The 18661-nt window shown below is 37.3% G+C and overlaps 1 protein-coding gene across 2 annotated transcripts; it reads right to left on the bottom strand.

The window, feature by feature from the left end:
• Window positions 1-1074: 1074 nt before the first annotated feature.
• Window positions 1075-12593, bottom strand: LOC131307453 (topless-related protein 3). 2 transcript variants are annotated; one of them, XM_058333952.1, is made up of 25 exons: window positions 12220-12593; window positions 11078-11257; window positions 10867-10980; window positions 10408-10566; window positions 9653-9827; window positions 9384-9513; window positions 8736-8851; window positions 8482-8617; window positions 8261-8370; window positions 7954-8023; window positions 7807-7880; window positions 7620-7715; window positions 7448-7540; window positions 5890-6017; window positions 5480-5714; window positions 5222-5389; window positions 5047-5133; window positions 4223-4375; window positions 4029-4139; window positions 3738-3917; window positions 3525-3653; window positions 3342-3437; window positions 2322-2504; window positions 2066-2241; window positions 1075-1474 (listed from the first exon to the last, which is right to left on the bottom strand). In XM_058333952.1, the coding sequence occupies exons 1-25, from the start codon at window positions 12297-12299 to the stop codon at window positions 1258-1260; spliced, it is 3396 nt and encodes a 1131-aa protein (XP_058189935.1). In that variant the 5' UTR covers window positions 12300-12593; the 3' UTR covers window positions 1075-1257. The 2 variants fall into 2 exon arrangements, with proteins under 2 accessions (XP_058189935.1, XP_058189934.1); XM_058333951.1 differs by having other exon boundaries at window positions 8736-8855; window positions 9385-9513.
• Window positions 12594-18661: the final 6068 nt, after the last annotated feature.

Raw genomic sequence — 18661 nt, 5'->3', positions numbered from 1 at the left:
TAACTGGGAAGAGCATGTAGTTAGTGCACATATTTGAATACAATTGTATGTAAAATAGTTGCATTCCTCTAACGATTATAGACAACGTTCAACTTTCATTAGTTGCGCCATGCCAATTCAACTTTATGTGTATTTATAAGACAGAAGACAAATTTTGAAGTGCATTTATAAAAAACGGAGTGTACAAAATCATTACCCTATTTGTAATCTTAAAAATTATACACCTTAGATTTGTGCTTTAAGTGATAAAAAGGGCATTATGTAGTAGTAGTAGTATATGTTTTAATTTAGTGAACGATGTCCGACTTGTAAAACATCACTCACGTTGTTAAAGTAGTCTCATGTCAGGAAGGGGCCAAATTGCCAGTTTTTTATCTGCATAATAACTCTTCTTCTTTTTTTTTCCCTCAAAAGAATTTCGCTTAGCAAAATAAATTAGCAGTTCTAAAACAAAATCCCCAAAATTACAGAGGCAGGAGGAATTCAACTATTTCTCCAACGAAAAGTTGCTTTCGCTCTGTGGAGACTTATTTTCCTTCTGTTGAGTATTGTAATGGCTTCTTGCATACAACATTATGCAATCAACCTCAACAAATTGTAAGGATCAAAAAAAAAAAAAACCCCCCTCAACAAATTGTGAATAAGGACAAAAGCCCAAAAAATCCCAAAAAAAATCTAAGTGGGGCACTGGGTCGGACTATAAAGCTCCAACAAAGTTTCGAGAGGACAAATAACGCGACATCCATTTGTCCTCCTGAATAAAATGGCAACAACAAAAAAAATAAAATAAAGGTAGATAAAACAACCAAGATTCATACCGAGATCTTTTAACTAATGATCGCCGAGAACACGAATAGTAAATACATATATTCAACAAGAAAAACGGTTATTAACAACGATTAGTCATTTGTAGACTTCAAAATCAGTGAACTTTTGATACAGAATCTAAATCAAATTTCAACTACTCATTTGGACCTGCACATTTCATACCAAGAGGAACAAAACAAGACCAATGTTCATACATATCAGAAGTAAAAAAGAATCAATACATACAAACTAAATTGAAGAACAGGGTGGTGAAAGAGAACAAATTAATTTCAATGGTCCTAAATAAAGCTTACACAACAGTTAGTCTTTCTAAAACTCCAAGTCCATGTCATAAAAACTATGGTAAAGGGACGCAGAGGATTTAAACTAAAACTACAATGGTTAAATACACACGGGAGGAGAGAATGTTTATTTAGAATACAACAAATTTCATCTTTGAACCTGATCAGGTGTGTGGTTGCTTGTGTTGGAAGACGACGCTGTCCTACCATTTAGCATCCCATTATCAACAGGTGGAGATACGCCCCACTTGCCCTCTGATTCTGGGGGTTCCATAACTTTAACAGACCCATCTGTCAACCCAACGGCAAACTGGTTGGGCTCCTGCGGATGTGCTGCAACGACAAGGGGATACACAGCTTGGCTTCTGCAACATATTGCAAGGGAGGGTTCAGTACACGTCTCAAAGATTGCTACTTTCAGAAGAAAAAAAAACCAAGAATTAGTGGAGATAGGTTGGTCTCAGATGTATGCTGTTCGAGGAGCATGCCCAATATAAACAATCAAGAGAGATAGAAAGAGAAACAGAGAGGGCATATCAAATATCAACAATATGGACATCATTGTGATCTTTAATCCACTTCTCCAAATCCTTTCCGGAGAAAGGGCAACTAGGGTATGATAGATAAGTGAAGCTGGAAGAAATTTCTTTGAAGTGGGATGTGAAAGAAAGAATGCATCATGTCCTGAATTTTAGAAGTAAATTTTCGGGTACGGATTGCCGGTGAATATCTCTGGCAAAAATGAAAGATAATTATTATGTAGCAGCAAAATTAAAAACGAAAATCAAAACAAATATGAAAACTGGGGCAGCTAACGTTGTTTACTTGGTTTTGGGTGTCCATGGCCCCCACCCATGAAAAATGAGGAAAGCAGAAATGAATAAATCCTCTGCTGGCTCCATATATAATTTTACAAACGTTAAAAGTTCCGGAGAGGGCCTTGATGATGCACTTACCCACTTAACAATGCTGGGGTCAAGTATACGGATGGGGCAATACGGCATCTAAGCCTCAAGCTATCTGCATCAAACACTCCAATATTTCCATCACAAAAGGAAGTATAAACTAGTTGACTGTTGCAGGAGTATGCTGCATAGGAAATAGGCGCAGGAAGGACATCTTGTGGAACCCACTGCAAGGAAAATACGCATCATTAAATATACAGTTATGTTTGTGCAATCTCAATAGTAAAACATGAGGTGTGATTTCTACCTGACGAATACGATCCATCTTGGAGGCATCATATATTGCTAACTGTGTTTCATGGGATACCAACAAACGAATTTGATCAGAGTGGAACTGCACTCTTGTGTCGCCATTAGGAGCCTTGCCAGCTGGCAGTTGTATTGGAACTGATTTTCTCTTCTCCCATGTATCTATGCTCCAAATACAGAGCTGCAAACAATTTCTATCCATTAGTACATAAAAGGGGGAAAAAACACAAAAAGGAAAAAGTGGAACTGCAGGATAGTAGTGAGAGTTTGGGCAACAGGGAAAAAGAAGTGAGACATAAAGACAGTTGGGGAGACACGAGACAAAAAAAAGAGGGGAAGTTTTGGATAATGAAACAACCAGACAAATCTTCTTCCTATGCACAGTGGTCCGACGAGGGATCAATTAATGGATGGCTTATAACAGATGAAGAGATCTCAACATAATAGGAAGGGTGGCAGTTGCTTAGCAACCAATCTTATATTCAACTCAATTTGCAAAGCCTTTCCATTCACTCCCCTTTGTCAATAAATAACCCTCGTCTTGAGCCGAAGAAGGCTGGCGAATGGCTACCATGCACTGCACATGTTTACCCATTCGTTCTCACCACAACTGAGAGATGTCTGCCAAGTTGCCAAACAGGCTTCAAGCAGGGCCTATACACATATTTTAACAAGTCTCACCACACAGGCAATCCTACACCTAATAACCTGGAAAGAGGAAAACCAAAGATGCGAAAGGAGGATTCACATCATGGGTGTATCCATGTGGTGAGTTAAGTTCAAATCTTTTTTCTTTAAAGCAAACTCTTGATTAGCCAAAGCAACATAATGACAGAAAAGGCTCTGTTCTTCCAAGCAATGGTAGTTGAATGATGTAATTGTGAACCAAAAATTCAAAACTAAAAGTAAATGTTCACAGAAATTTCTGTCCCACAAACAAAGAAAGAATCTTATCACAAATCAATCAAATAAAAAGTACCAAAAAGGGAGATTAGAGAAACTCAAAGGTGCCAAGTACCTGAGCATCAGCTCCTGATGAAACCAATATGTTAAGATTGGTGGAAAAAGCTAAGCCAGTTATGCGCTTTTGGTGACCTTTCAGTTTGGATTTTACCTATAGAAGGCAAGGTGTATCACAGGTTCCATAACATGAGCATTAAATATATCTGCTTGGACTCAGATGATGATAGAAATAAGTTACCTCATCCACCCTAACATTGTATATGTGGATGGTGGAATCTTCCATTCCAATGGCTATGATGTTATTGTCTTGAGGATGAAATGCCAGGAATGTTGAAGCTGGGGGAGGTGGCATAAACGTAGTCATTACCTACATTCCCAAGACAATCTCATCTTTAATCCTTCATAACAGCAGTATTTACTTAATGGGCCATATATGGATTTGCAGGCATACCTTGAATGTCATCATGTTGAATAATGAAACCTTTCCACCACAAGCAGACATTACATAAGAGTCATTCTTTGAGAGTGCTATGCAGGGCACAGCTTCCTCGAGGTTGACACCTGTCACATCATTTGTCATAACAAGACCACTGGTTGGTTGCCACTGCTGTGGAACAACATTGGCAGTGGCCTTTAAAACCAAACTTGGGGAATTCAGAAGTCTCATCTCAAAAAATATCCACAAATAAAAGAAATGATATGGGTAAAGATGGAAGTGAAACTACACCAGACTTGATATTACCTTCCCACTTGGATTGTTTTCACTGCGACCCCACTTCCACAGCTTCTGAATACCATTACAGCCAAGTGCTAAGACACCAACACCAGAATTCGTATAGAGTAGTCGAGCAACCTGGATACACTTGTGTGAGTCAATTATCATTCAATAGGTGAACTTTGCCACCACACACGTGAAGTAGAACTTGTGAGACGCACCTTGTGGGCTCCATCTGTGCTGTCTGGCATAGCAACCAGCCGGCACTGAGTAGGATCGACAATTTCGGCCAATTGCCAGGGTTTGGCTTTATCAGTAACATCATCCAAAGTTCTCGGCTTTTCCATGCTTCTAGCCATAGGATCAACTCCATTCTGGAGGAAGACAGGAAAACATCACATCAGTTTCCACCTGGGAACCTCCTATATATGTTCGTTATCACCTAGTACGTGGATCGGGGAAGGGGAATATGAGCCTCGTACGCCTCATGTTGTAATATACAGTATGGTAGGAATAGGCTTGTAAAAATCACAATAATAGGACTTAAGGTACTTCAAAACTCCACAAATGCAAATCAACTGGGACTCTAGAATAATCCACATTACTTCTCGAGCCCAAACAGACAACGTATATGTGTACCCTGCCACGTATTTTTGTGGTCTTGATTGCGTATGAAAATTCACTGAATTGAGTACCAAAACAATTTGAAAATTTATTTCTTCCAAGGAAAATGCGGTCCCTTGTTTCTGCATTACAAAAGTACATCTGTACATTTTATCACCAAAACTTTCCCTCTCTCTATTTCAGTTCATTGGTACTAGATTTTTACCTCCAAGAGTCGGATTCATAAAATTAAATAGAGAAAAAGTGGGATTGCTTTCGACCGCTAAACTTCCTGTTTTCGAATGCAAGGGTGCCATGTTCGAGGACATGTGTTCGAAGTTGCAACACGTAAACCCCTACGTGTTATTAGTGTTTCTGGCTGCCTTGTCTTTCCAAAAGAAACAAATGTGATGGAGAATGCGAGAAGGAATAGCTGACATACATGAACAGGCGAAGGCCTGACCGGAGAGCTTCTTTCCACTTTAGGATTGACTGGACTGAGATTCGCCACAGAAGAAGAGCCAGAAACCTGATCAATGAACACAAAAGTCTCTTAGATTCCATGATCCAAATACATTACCAAAGATGATCAAAAGATACAAAAGTATTGATGGGACCTTAATTGCAGCAGGTTCTATGGGTGATCTTAGTGCTTCGAAGGACGAGGATTCAACGGATCTCAACGATCTAAAACCGGCAGCTGTAGCAAGTATCTTTATTCCATTATCTGCTGTAGTAACAGCAAGAAGATTCCCTTCCTTGTTGAATCTCAAGCGAGGAAGACTCTAATGTGGAAAATGCGATAATGTAAGAGCCAAACTAAAATAATGTTCCCCTTAACAACTTCAAGTAACACACATAAACTAATGACTGACCGGAAGCCCACCCTCTGCATCCGTGCTGGTCAGGACGTTGATAGTGTCCATATCCCAAAACTTTATCTGGCTATCTTCACCGACAGCCAAAAAGTGGTTTTGAGTTGTGTCAAACTGCACAACACCACCTGATTTCTTTCTGAACCCAGAGTATGTCCTCTTTATTGCTCCTTCACTTTCATTCCATTCAACCAGAAAAGAGTCCCCATCCTTACTTGTCCCACAAGAGAATAATCTGAAATGAAAGATGAGGAATGAATAGACTGAAAGAATAAGTAAAAGGACCTCATTCGACCAGCCATACTTCACCAAAAACAATAGAAAAAATGAAATAAAAGGTCGGATTCATAAAAACAATCAATTGACTAAATGCAGCAACAACTAAATGTATCATGTTTCATATTCCTTACCTACTGCCGTCAGCACTATAAAGCATAGTCGTACACCAGTGCCCAGGAGCATCATAGTCAACTCTAGATCCCATATTGTCATACAGCCAGGCCTTAATTTTCCCATCAATAGCAGTGGAGAATATAAACTGCAAATGTACAAGTAGAAAGCATCGCATCACCAAGACATGTTCCCCACAAGATAACGAACTGCCAAAAAAGTTAACCAGCAAAAAAGTCCCATTGATTCCACCAGTTAGAAGGCAAGATGGTGGTTGAGAGCACTACTATTTTGAATCTTGATAAAAGCAAACTGCAGATTGGAAGTAAACCTCTCCCAATTCTGATAGAGATATATGAAGATGACTGCGGTACAAACAGTTGATGATGTAACGTTAGTGACATAATGGCAGTACTTAGGGATAAGTCATAAATTCATAATGATGCACTGGTAATACAGCAGCAGTGATTTAGAGTGCTAAGTTGTATCAGCACTAAATCAATTACAGTGGCCAAGGAATTGACCAGTGTCATTTTCTTCAGTTCTCGCTGGTGGCGCTGGAACCAAATGCACTAATGCAGTAATGATGTCTTAAAGTGGCCTTAGCACAAGTAATGGTGGCACTTTAGCAGTAAATGCCGCATAGTGCTAGCCGTAGAGTTATAATATAACTATTATGGTCTTCGTAGAGTAGCTTATTTTAGCAGCTTTAAGGAGAATTTACATTCCAAATCAGAAGTTAGACAGTTTGGCAGCACTGGCATAGGTAGTAGAAATTCTGCGTTGGTGCAACTATTCAATTGTTAAATGAAAAGATAATGTCTAGTCAATTAATGAAAGTAGGCTTAGTTCTTAACTAACATTTCTTCAGTTATTGTTACATGCATCGCTGGTAAGTTCCTGGAATTGGCATGTTCATCCTGTATGGGAGTTTTCATGATGCGATCCCTGTTGAGCCAGGGTAACAGGGTAAGTGGTCAACTTATCTCAGCAGTTTTCCATTCTCCCATTGATTCCTATTTTCTTGGCTCCGGTGGTGACCTCTATTCAAATTCACATCAACCGGTTACTAAGAAAAAGCTGTATCTAATAAAAGGTAGTTCAAAGAATTAGCTTCACGACCTTTTTTCAGGGTATTATGTTAGCACATTCCCATACCTCCATTCAGTTGGTTTTCCCCATGCCTGCAACCGAAAGGCCTATAGAGCATGCAATGTTATTCATACAACTTCATTGTATCTTCCCAAAAAATAATCCCACTTCACAATCAACTGAATCAAGTCACAAAAGGAAAACTAGTAACCAATATTTGTTTGCATCTTCTGCAATTTCATTCCAAAATAGAATCAACCAAACAGGCGGTGGCATCACTGTTGATGAAAACCGAAAATAGTGAAAATACATGGTAAAATAAAGATGATCAGTCAGCTTAACAAGTCCAAATATTGTACCAGCAGAATATCAACTGGCAACCACTAGGGACATGTTATAAAGAAGATTACACGACGAGTTCTCCAAAATTGATTACCAGGTAAACAGATTGCAAACAAACAAAGCATTTCCCTTAGTCTTTGATACCTGAATATTCTCTTTCTGATGCGGACATATAGAGTACACAGGTGCTTCATGCCCTTCAAAGTTAAATAGCCTTCGCCCAGCTAAATCCCAAACCTGTTTCAAATGCTTTTCTTCAGTGAAAGAAGTAACCAAACAAACAAAACAAAAAATAACCACAAAATCACTCTTGCACCTTTATCATCTTATCATCTCCACAAGTTACTACACACAAATGTTTGTTTGGATGAGCAAAAGCCAAGTCATTCACTTGACCAGTATGAGCGTCAATCTGTAAACACATAAGGATGAAAGTCCATTACCAGTTGAGATTGTTACCATTTTTACTTATTGGACATGCAGGCAGAAATCACCCAACTCACCTCTCTGAACTGGTGTATATCATTTGGACCATTGTAGGCATACAAATGGACCAAATGCTTCGTAAAGGCAGCCCCTGCAGTATGAAGAACAATAAGAAATCTCACGTACTCCTTTTGGAAAGCTAGCAAATGATGAAATACACGTACCCATATAGTTTCCCTCTGAGCTCCATGTAACACGGGTAACAGCTGGTGGTGCGTCTTTGCCAATGGAAGCCTGTTTGCACCATTCATTGTTAGAGTCCCCACGAATGGGACTATAAATATTAGATATTAGGTCGTAGCTAATTAATAAACAGGTTAATGCAATGAATGTTACCAAGTCAGAAAGAAGTAAACATAAACATCTCATATGAACATATAACCATTAGAAAGTTAAGAAAATAAGGGGTAGTATTTTTCCCTAAAATAAAAGGTCTAAATTGGGAGGGTAAAAAACACCAGGGATGAGAACCTGAAACTGCAATGAACAAGTGGCCATGTCCCATATTTTGAATGGTTTTGTAACCAATTTCTCTCGCATCCCAACTTCCCAAAGTGATATTTCACCACTAGCAGAACCAACTGTTGAAAAGAGAGAAGGTCAAAAAGTAAGTTGAATATTTGCTTAGAAGGAGCTCAACTGTGACAGTCATAGTTGACAAGGAGAAATAATTGAAGCAGAGATGATCCTACCAAGAAGCATTGTGTGATGAGAAGGATGAAAATCCATGCTAGTGACAGCAGATCCTTGATGCATGGTACAAGCTACTGTTCTCGGCAAGTCATCTAGGGACCAACTGGTATGTTGACGAAGCGTCGGGTACGTCACCTGAGGAGAGAGAGATGCACCAACACTAATGAGTTATCTTAAAGAGAGGAATTCCACAACAACAATACACATCATAGTCATCCAGGAAAAAAAGAAGATAGCAACTCTTCAAGATTACCTCTTCAACGGATTGAGCTGGCCGCAAACGTTTCATCAATTGTTCATGATCAGTGCTCTGGTAATCAACCATGCCCAGAGTGGCTGGTGGTGTTATTGGACGTTTCAAAATTGACACTGCGGAAAACAATAGGTTAATTACCTCAACTGTGTACTCACTAAGAAACATATATGAGCAAAAGCAGACAACTCAAAAGGATCAAATATGGAAGGATCTGTCTACAAGCATAGCATCTAATATATGCCAATAATTTGCAAGAAATCATAAGCTTCTCGTTACTATTTTGCCATTGGAAAGATAGCGTTGATATCAACAAATCATAACACCATAATAGGAAAGAAAAACTCAGAAAGACATTTAAAGAACCCGTTCGTTCATTTTTTAAGTACTTATTTTCCGCTTTACGAGACAGGTCATTCTCTCACAACACACCACCTTTAATTCAAAATTTCCCTCAGCGGAACGGGTTAAGTAACAAAATATTGTCCTCGACAATTAAAAGCCACACATTGCAAATGTTAAGATTTCTACTGGGGAAGTTTATATAAGCAAAGTTCCAGAAAGAAGCCTCGTTTTTCAAGGAAGGTTAAATTGACCAAAATAAAGCAACTGTTTAGAGCCCAGCTCCAGTTAAAGTGAAGTTCTGACCTTGATTTGGTGGAACAGGTAAGGAGGATGCAGTAACAACAGCTGCTTGAACAGATGAAGAAGCAGCAGCATTTGCCATCCAACCAGCCAATGCATTAGCATTAGCAGTTGCTGCAGCAGGTGGAAAGGGCTACACACAACAAATGGAAAAAAGATGTTCATCAGCCATCAGTAACACTAAAGATGTGTATGTGAGTTGTAACTAATACGGAGAGAAAGAAGGGGGAGAGGAGAATAAATTAAACTAGTTAGATAAATGGTTCCCATACACCATGAGCTCCAAGCGGTGTATAAGCAGTAGGCTTTGCAACTGCAGCAGCCGGAAGAGTGACAGGAGTAGGTGCAAGAGCCCCATTTGGAGGAGTGCAGGTATGGTCTGTGAATAAAGTCTTTATGTCTGGGTTTGGCCTTGGATTCTTACACAGTTGATGCTGCCAGTTCAGACTGGATATACAACAGAACCACATATCAGAGGTCGAATATATACAGGTAATACCCTATACATTCCTCCGGCATTGCATTTAACAATGACGAGCAAACTGAAAGTTGAGAAATTCAGAGAATTTCCTCGTTGCAAGCATTCATAAGTTCCCACATCAAGTCCTGGGAATGACTTGGCATAAAAAAATTAAAAAAAAAAACCACAACTACAATGAAAGATTTATCATAAATCGCAAATGTGGAAAACATCAACCCCCCATTTTAGAAAATACTTATACCAGTAATTTAATCCAGCGTATGGCCTTTTCCAAAGAAAAAACAAATTCAAAAAGTAAAGCGGTAATTGGTGACATAGAAACGTTAGCTCTTTTTCAAAAAGAAACAGTTAGCTCAATAGGGTAGCCAGCCAACAGGAAGAAGGATGTTATAATGAAGCATTAAATAGTTTTTTTCTCACAGGGAGGGGAAAAACAGAAGGAAGGGAATAAAAATGAAATGACTATGGATAACTGAAGTATCGACTGATACAAAGCACGATAAATAGGCTCTTACATATCATAATTTGGTCACTCATCCTTTTTACCTTTGATTGATCAGAGTCCGCAATCTTGATGACTTCAAAGTAGGGAAAACAAGCTTTTCGCGGAATAGGGGATTTGCCTCTATAAGTTTTTTAAGCTCTATCAACATTATGCTACGAGCTGTTTTGGTGTCACCATATTTGGATAGCTGCTCATTTTCCCTGACATACAAGGAGCATGAATTAACTTCCAAACTTAATGCTATGAAAGATGAGTAAAAGATTAAATGCAAAATAACGAATTTATCCCAAGCAAATCATTCAATTATAAGAATTAGTAAAGCAGGATTTTTGCTTGGCCATTTCCTCATTAATTACCGTATGAAGAGTCAAAATCCCACTTTATTTTGGTTTCTCACATCTTCACGTAAATAAAATAAAAAAAACAGAATGATACGAGAAAATGACTTCACAACTTTCAACCTTTTGATGCGCCTACCACGTAACGACAAAATCATTTACCTGAAATTGGTAAGTGTTAAAAGCTGAGTGATTTCCTTATATAATTCTTCATTGAATGTCGAGAACACCTTCAAATCATTCACTAATATCTCCACGGCCTTTGCCTTGTCTTGGCTAATAATTTCAATCAAGAACAAACAGACAATCAAACATGAGCGACAAAAACAATATTAAAAATAAGTTACACTCCATAACAGATAGAACATGATACCGATCAAGAGCTTCAAGATACTTCTGCTTCCTGATTTCAAAGAATATCTTCATGGAGTATCTGTTATCATCAACCTTAGTAAACCCGGAAAGGTACTTCTCAACTTCGTCCCATTCACCAGCTTGTACTTTCTCCTCAAAGTATTTCATATTAAAGAAAAACCCTGACTCTTGTTCAAGCCTACAGAACCCACAACCAATTGTCAATGAAAATAATCTTTCTCGCAGCTAAAGACGACGTAGAAATCTCTCTAAAACTATGACTTCATCGTTTTAAACGAAGTCATATCTTTCCATCAAAGGTCCCACAAGACAAATATTCAAATTTCCATCACATAGTGACTTGTTTCTAAACTCAACAAGCCCAACTGCAGCTATTCATTTACAAACAGAAAGTTTCCGTTATGGAAACAAAAAAACAACCACAAAAAAACTGAAAACCCTAACCCTCATTTTTCTTCTTTTGGTCTCTTTTTCCGCAACAAAAAAAAATCGACAATTTTCTTCCAAACATCAGAAATTATGAACCCCAGAACTATGAGACTCATGCAACGTTATTAACGAAATTGGTTTAATTAATCTATTATTTTCTTATTTCCTTCATTTTTTTTCCCCAAGCAAATCCTAAACAGAGCATAAACCCTGAAAATCCTGTATATTCATTGTTCATAAATTATCAACTACGGATCTTATCTTATCTTCTTTTTTTTGTTTTATCCGATGAACCTAAGGCTAAGAGTACTCATTAAAAATCGAAGGACACCCAAAAAAATACACACAAAATAAACATAAACTCCACCGCACCAAACCTCATGCAAGTAATTAACAGAGCAGATATCATATTTGCAAAATTTTCATCTTTCCTTTGCCTTAATGAACTCTAAATAAAGCGTTAATCAACTTTTTTTTTGGGTAATTAGCGTTAATCAACTTAAACTCAACATTTCCTTTTACATGAGCTATTTGTTTGTATAACAAGGTGTCCGGCCAGCTTACGCTCACCATGAGCACCACGACTAATCTCAGGGCTATTTACCAAGTGAGATTCACAATTAAGCTCAAAACAGAACAACATACATAAACATAATCAACATACACATGCATGAACAAATAATTGAATATACATGAGAGAGAAATAATCACCTGTGCACAGACTCCTTAAATTTCTCCTCCTCCAGGAACTGGAGTATGAGGAACACCAATTCTCTGCTCAGGGAGGACATTTCTTACCTTCCCCCCCTCAACTCTGCTCAAATCTCAAATCGAGGACCAAAAACAGAACAAAATCACACGAAAGCACCGAAAACACTTCCAGAGAACAAAAAAAACACGAAAAACGAAAGCGGAAGCTCGGAGAATTAACGGATCGAGGGAGAAGAGAGAGGCAGGCGGAGGAGAGCTGGGGGAATTCTAGGGTTTCTGGTTAGAGGGATGATAGGAAAGGCTGCGGGAATGAGAGAGAAGGTAAAAGAGGAGAGAGAGAAATGGGAATGGGGTGGGACTGAGTCTCGCTATCTTCGATGCGTTTGGCAGGGGTCTATCTATCCTTTTTATCCCACTGACTTATCAGTGATACGTCGGAGTGGTTATTGATACGGGCGGTGATAGGGTGATAAGCGGAATCGAACTGGTTATTCAAATGTGGTGGATATTCGGGGGTAACGTCCAGTCAGTGGTGCATTAAATTCTCGGGCGATTTGGATTGATTAAATGTCGCTTTCGTCGGGTATTATTTTTACCAAAAATGCTAGCCCCAGACGGACCTAAGGACGAAATCGAAGATAATAATATAAAATGTGCATTGATATTTATAAAAAAATAAAAATTATTTGTAAAAATATATTAGTAATATTTGTGTGATATTTATTTAAATTCCAACTTGTATGACATTTGCATATTATCTAACGCGTATTAGGTTCGGAAGTTAACACTCTACTAGGTCATATAATGCGAGTACGCGTGCAAGTATGAAAGCGTCTTCGAATTACATCTCATACTATTAAAATTCGTGAGAATGAAAATTGAAAGCGCGAAGCGCGTGATATTTTAAAGAACTATACGAAAAGTTAACAAGACCCTTATTATTAGTCTAACTTAATTTCCATTTGACCAAAAAAAAATACAATCTTGTTAACTTTCGCTCACTAGATAGAGTATAATATGTCAATAATTTTAAACAACTTCGAATATTAATGCATATTGCACGAATATTAATAATTTTTACAAATATATACTCTTTTTCCGGATATCAATTCTTCTTTTACCTGTTATCTTACGCTCTTTGGGCAGGGACTTCTCGTGATATCTCGCTTCATTTTGTTTTTTTTGTGTGTCCTTGGGGGGATTGGGAGATGCTGCCAAGCAGAGGTGCTTGGCAGCGGTGCCGAGCGCATCTCGGCCGTCCAAAAGTGTTTTGGATGGTCCGGATGTAAAGGTACCGAACGGATTTAAAAAAAAAGAAAAAGAAAAGGAAAAAGATGTTTCGATTCGGGCCGTTGATTCCGAGATGAACGGCCGGATTGGCCGCTCGGCACCCGCTCGGCAGGGGTGCCGCTCGGCAGGGTCCCCGGGTCCCTGGGTGGGGAGGGGTTTTCGAGCTTTTAAGCGAGAGAAAGTCCATTGTCTTACGAAATTGTTCTGCCACTTTGTCACCAAGTGTTTGTTCGAGATACCACTGTCCGTTTGCGCGCGTCGAGCACGCGCTGTGAGGGATAGGGTGGGACCAGCTCTCAGCTTTTTGTCTCATGCTACAGAGAAATTATGCAGTGTCCATGAGCAATGACACGCAGATCGTAAAGATTTTGGGAGAGATTTTCTGAGTAACAAAAAAGGAAATTGAATTCTACACTCCATTTTTTGACATTTACATTTTTTTTTTGTCTTCTAGCAAAAAAATTACATACACTTTTAACACTAAAATCCAAAAAAAAGAGTGTAGATGTCAAAAAACGAAGTGTAGAATTCAATTTTCTAACAAAAATAGATATAGATAAAGAGACGAGAGTAATAAGTGAAATAAAACATAACTGAAACTGAAACCGTACACAGAGAGGGGTGGTTTCTTGAATCCCAATGCTTTGCACGAAAAGAATAGAAATGATGAAAAACTAATTTTTCGGAAACTTCATGGGCCCATTCGTTTAAGAGTTTTGAATTTTGGATTCTAATCATTACCATATTTTTCTCCAATTATTACTCTCATTTTTCTCTTTATTTTCTCTTCAATTGTTACCCTTATTTTTTTAATCATTATTCTATTTCTCCCTACACTTATTATCTATAAATTCAAAATCCCAAAACGAACAAGGTTCATGTGTGTTCAGCCATCAAAAAGTGATAAGACCCATAAGTTCAACCGGAAACACTTTTTTACAAAACAGATCTTGCTTAAGAGAAGAAATGTTAATTTTCCTGCTATATCCGTTGTCAAGAGAATACACACAGAAAAATAAATTTTATTTTTCATTGATTCACTTCACTTCAATATTTTTTTTTAGAATCAATTTCCATGCAAAATTCACGGCAACTCAAGGGAGCTCAGGTCAACAAAAGTGGTGTCCTAATATTTGTCTCCATCACATGCTGTTCTATCATAAAGTGTGTGAAGCCTACATAAATATTTCATGAAAACTAAAGTTAGGCCTTGTTCCGATAAGGTAAATAACTACTACTCATTTTTTGAATTAAAATTGATGTATTATGAGAGAATAACCAGCTTCGTAAAGCAAAAATAAGTATTTAAAAAATGTTGTAAGAACCTTAGTAGAACTGGGCCTAACACTTGCTATTGGAACACTGAATGATCTCTCCAATTGTGAGGGGATCCCCGGAAATCTAGATCTAAGCGCGTGCAACACGGCATTATTGGTGGCTCCGCCAAAAGCTAGTTTTATAGACTTGTGTTCCGCAGTTCCACACTTTTAAAACTCTGATTGAAACTACTTTTTTTTTTATAAACAAAAAGGGTTTGAGGAGGCAACTAATATAGCAACTCTCTTTAGGTGTGATTATAGGGGCTCGCTATCAGTTAATGAAATGTTCGGTTCGAGCTATAGCTACCGTCCGGGAGGACGGACCATCACCACGGCACCATTTTAGTGCACAACTAGTGAAAAGTCCTTTCCTTTGATCCGCAAATAAATTTCGAGTACCTGCCGAGGCTCGAACCTCGGTTTGCGTCAAGGGGACTAGTGCCCTTACCAACTGGCTACCATCTCGGTGGTCTCTGGTTGGAACTTGGAACAGATTTTTTTCTACGTTATTCACCGATCAAAGAAAAAGATTCCTAAATTATTCAAGATACACAATTCAGTTGTCATTAAAAAAAAAAATTTAAAATTGATCGGTAAGAAACACACTACTTTCGTATCTGAATTCATGGTCATTTACGAAAGTTATTCATATTTTCAATTTATTTATAACAGTATTCATATTTTAATCTTTATACTTTTTTTACACAAAGTTATTTTATTCTATTATCTTAAACATAAAACGGCTTTGTATAATTTATTAAAATTATGGGACGAATGGACTATCACGCAACAGATCAGTGTTTTAAAGTCTACTTTGGAAAAAACCTTTCGAGGGTGAATGCAATCAAAATTTTCTTTTATAATTTATGGTATGGTGGTGTTGCTGATAGCGACACAGGTTGGTGATCCTTTCACTCCATGAATTGAGAATTAGGATCTCAAAAACTACTCCAAAGGAGTATTTGAACTATTGCTAATAAAAAAAGATTCGTGAAAAAATCCGATGTCGATTTCTTCAAATAATATGAGTCAGCATCTAAAATATGTAATTTTAATAATCCAAAATTCATTATTCACAAATAAAAAATTCATTATGTTTAAGCAAAATTTTTTTTTTTTTTTAATGTTTCAGCAAATCTGAATTACTAGTTTTTAGGGAAATTCATCCTTAATCGGATCCGGGGGCTCTGCTGTGCCATGAGGCACAGTAGCGCCTACCCACACCCCAAAACTGTGCCGTTTTGAATAAAAAAAATTTTAAGTTATCTATTTGCAATCCTAAGGAGCAGAAACGTGATTATGAGAGCTTTAGAGATAAAATTTAATTATGTCTCTTTAGAATAATATGATCAGAATAACAATATCTTTACACTGGTTCAACTTGATTGAAAATTGGATCAGTTAATTTTTTAACCATATTTTTTAATATATAAACGTTCTAAAAAAATTAAAGTGCTCAAATTTTTAATCCGTTTGAACAAGTACGAAGATCTTATTATTCTGAACGAATTATTTTAAAGGATCATAATTAACTTTTATCTTTAGAACACTCATAATTAAGTATATGCTCTTTATTTAGGATCTTCTGGAACAGAAACACGATTATTAAAACTTTAAAGACAAAAGTTAATTATGCATTTTTAGAATAATATGTTTAGAATAATAAGATCTTCGTACTTGTTCAAACGGATTAAAAATTTGAGCACTTAATTTTTTTAGAACGTTTATATATTAAAAAATATGGTTAAAAAATTAACTGATCCAATTTTCAATCAGGTTGAACCAGTGTAAAGATGTTTTTATTCTGATCATATTATTCTAAAGAGACATAATTAAATTTTATCTCTAAAGCTCTCATAATCACGTTTCTGCTCCTTAGAATTGCAAATAGATAACTTAAATTTTATTTTTATTCAACACGGCACAGTTTTGGGGTGTGGGTAGGCGCTACTGTGCCTCATGGCACAGCAGAGCCCCCGGATCCTCCTTAATCTGCATCACAACAGCCGCCCCAAAATTTTATTCTCAAACCATTAGAAATTATTTTTCCCCCTCTTAGGCTTTCTCTAAAGATAACCATTGCTGATTTTTCAAGCATAGATTTTTTTTTTCCAACGGAAAATGCATATTCATTAATCAAACCATACGACATCTACAGAATAATCCCGAATGCATATCAAGCCATACGGCAAATACAGATTTTCACCAAAAAATAGAGATACAGAAACACAATACATGAAAAGACTAGGAGATGTCGAAACAAGTGTATGGCACCTATGCACGAGCTATGGTTCACTTCTTCACACCGTCAACATGGATCGGCTAACGTGGAGCTAGTACCCAGACACCAACGTCTCAGAATGGCGGAGCTCCATATCAAACGTTAAACCTGTGGAAATCAGTCACTCGATCTGGGAAAAACCAAACCGAAACAAAACCCTACGGGAAGATCCATCGGGACAAGAGCCGGAACAACATTCGGACATAAACTAGACAAGAGTCCGGACAAAACAGAAACGAAAACAAAACCAAAAACTCTATCCTGCTGAAACTGTAATACCCCTGATTCTTTAATTATATTTAGAGTTGATCATGTGTTATGTTTGGGGTTAATTATGTGAGTTAGGAACATGTTATATTTGTTAAATAGAATTGGAGTACATGGTAGTGTATGGACTAGGCCACACATAAGTATTTATCCACCTAGCTTCTTCATTATTCTTGTTCCACCTCTATCTTCCACGTAGAGAGAGAGAGCGAGAGAGAGAGAGAGGAAGAATTGGTGGAAAAGAAGAAGAAGAAGAGAAAGGGAAAAAAAATTGGGAAAAATCTTGCTTGACTTGGAATTGAAGATTTAACTTGGTAATACATGTTTCTTTTACTTGATTCCATGATTTGTATGTTAAATTTCATATCTTAGGATTTGAATTCATGCTTTAGATGTTTGATTTAAGTGGAATTTGAGTTTTAGGGTTGAATTCTTAAGGAACTCAAGAGCCTAACTTGAAATCCCTTGGATTGAGTGTTTAAAACTTGTTTTGATGCATGAAATTGATGTTCTTGGAGTAGCTCTTCTATATCTATGAGGTTGAGCATGATTAGTGAGGTTTTGATGTGAGTTAGAAGTAGTTTGGATGGGTTTAAGAGTTGAAAATTGCAGGAAGAACAAGAGGTAATTTTCTGAAAATCTGCAGAGTAGAAATTTCGTATCTGTCCTGATTTTATGGATTTTTTTGAGGCAGTTCCTAAGCTCGAAAAATTATGAGATTTTTACTGAGAGTTTCTCTATGAGTTTTCTATCTATGGTAAAAATTTCGGGATCAGAATCAAAGTATTGAATTCTGTAAAAATTTGTGACCTTGCAGCGCGCAATTTCGGACTGTGCTGACTACACAGACACATGTTGGGAAAACGGTCATATTTTTTAGCTCGAGCGATGAAATCTCGATCCGATTTCTGATTTTGAAACTAGATTCATAAACCTTAAAAAGTATGTGGAGTTTGTACCTTAGTTATTTCTGTGCAAAGTCAAATTTTAAGTTGAAGTTGATGAAATTACAGATTCTGAAATTATTTCTTGAGATTGGTTGTTTAGCTTCATATGTCTACCTTAGGACCTTATGTTCATAAAAATAGGCTTGTTTAGCATCTTCTAATCATATTTTTATTGCCTAATTGTTTTAGGAAGCTCGGGTGGTTCGTAGAGCCGAGGTGAGTGATTTAATACCTAAACACATGGTTTTGAACTTATTTTCCTTATCGAGCTTATTTGAACATGTTTTATAAATTATGTACTCCAAGGATAAAAATGAAAGGTGGACTTATTTGTGAAA

Source organism: Rhododendron vialii, chromosome 11a, assembly GCF_030253575.1.
Source record: "Rhododendron vialii isolate Sample 1 chromosome 11a, ASM3025357v1".
Lineage (NCBI taxonomy): Eukaryota > Viridiplantae > Streptophyta > Magnoliopsida > Ericales > Ericaceae > Rhododendron > Rhododendron vialii.
Note: the sequence above shows the minus strand (reverse complement) of the source record. Positions and strands in the feature narration are given on the sequence as shown.

What these genes read in the sequence shown, in the direction of transcription:
- LOC131307453 (XM_058333951.1), bottom strand. Translation starts at nt 12,299, where the DNA reads ATGTCCTCCCTGAGCAGAGAATTGGTGTTCCTCATACTCCAGTTCCTG. An exon ending in CGGACTCTGATCAATCAAAG is followed by an intron (nt 9,828 to 10,407) that starts GTAAAAAGGATG and finishes TTGTATATCCAG; the next exon opens with TCTGAACTGGCAGCATCAAC. An exon ending in GCACAGATGGAGCCCACAAG is followed by an intron (nt 4,140 to 4,222) that starts GTGCGTCTCACA and finishes AAGTGTATCCAG; the next exon opens with GTTGCTCGACTACTCTATAC.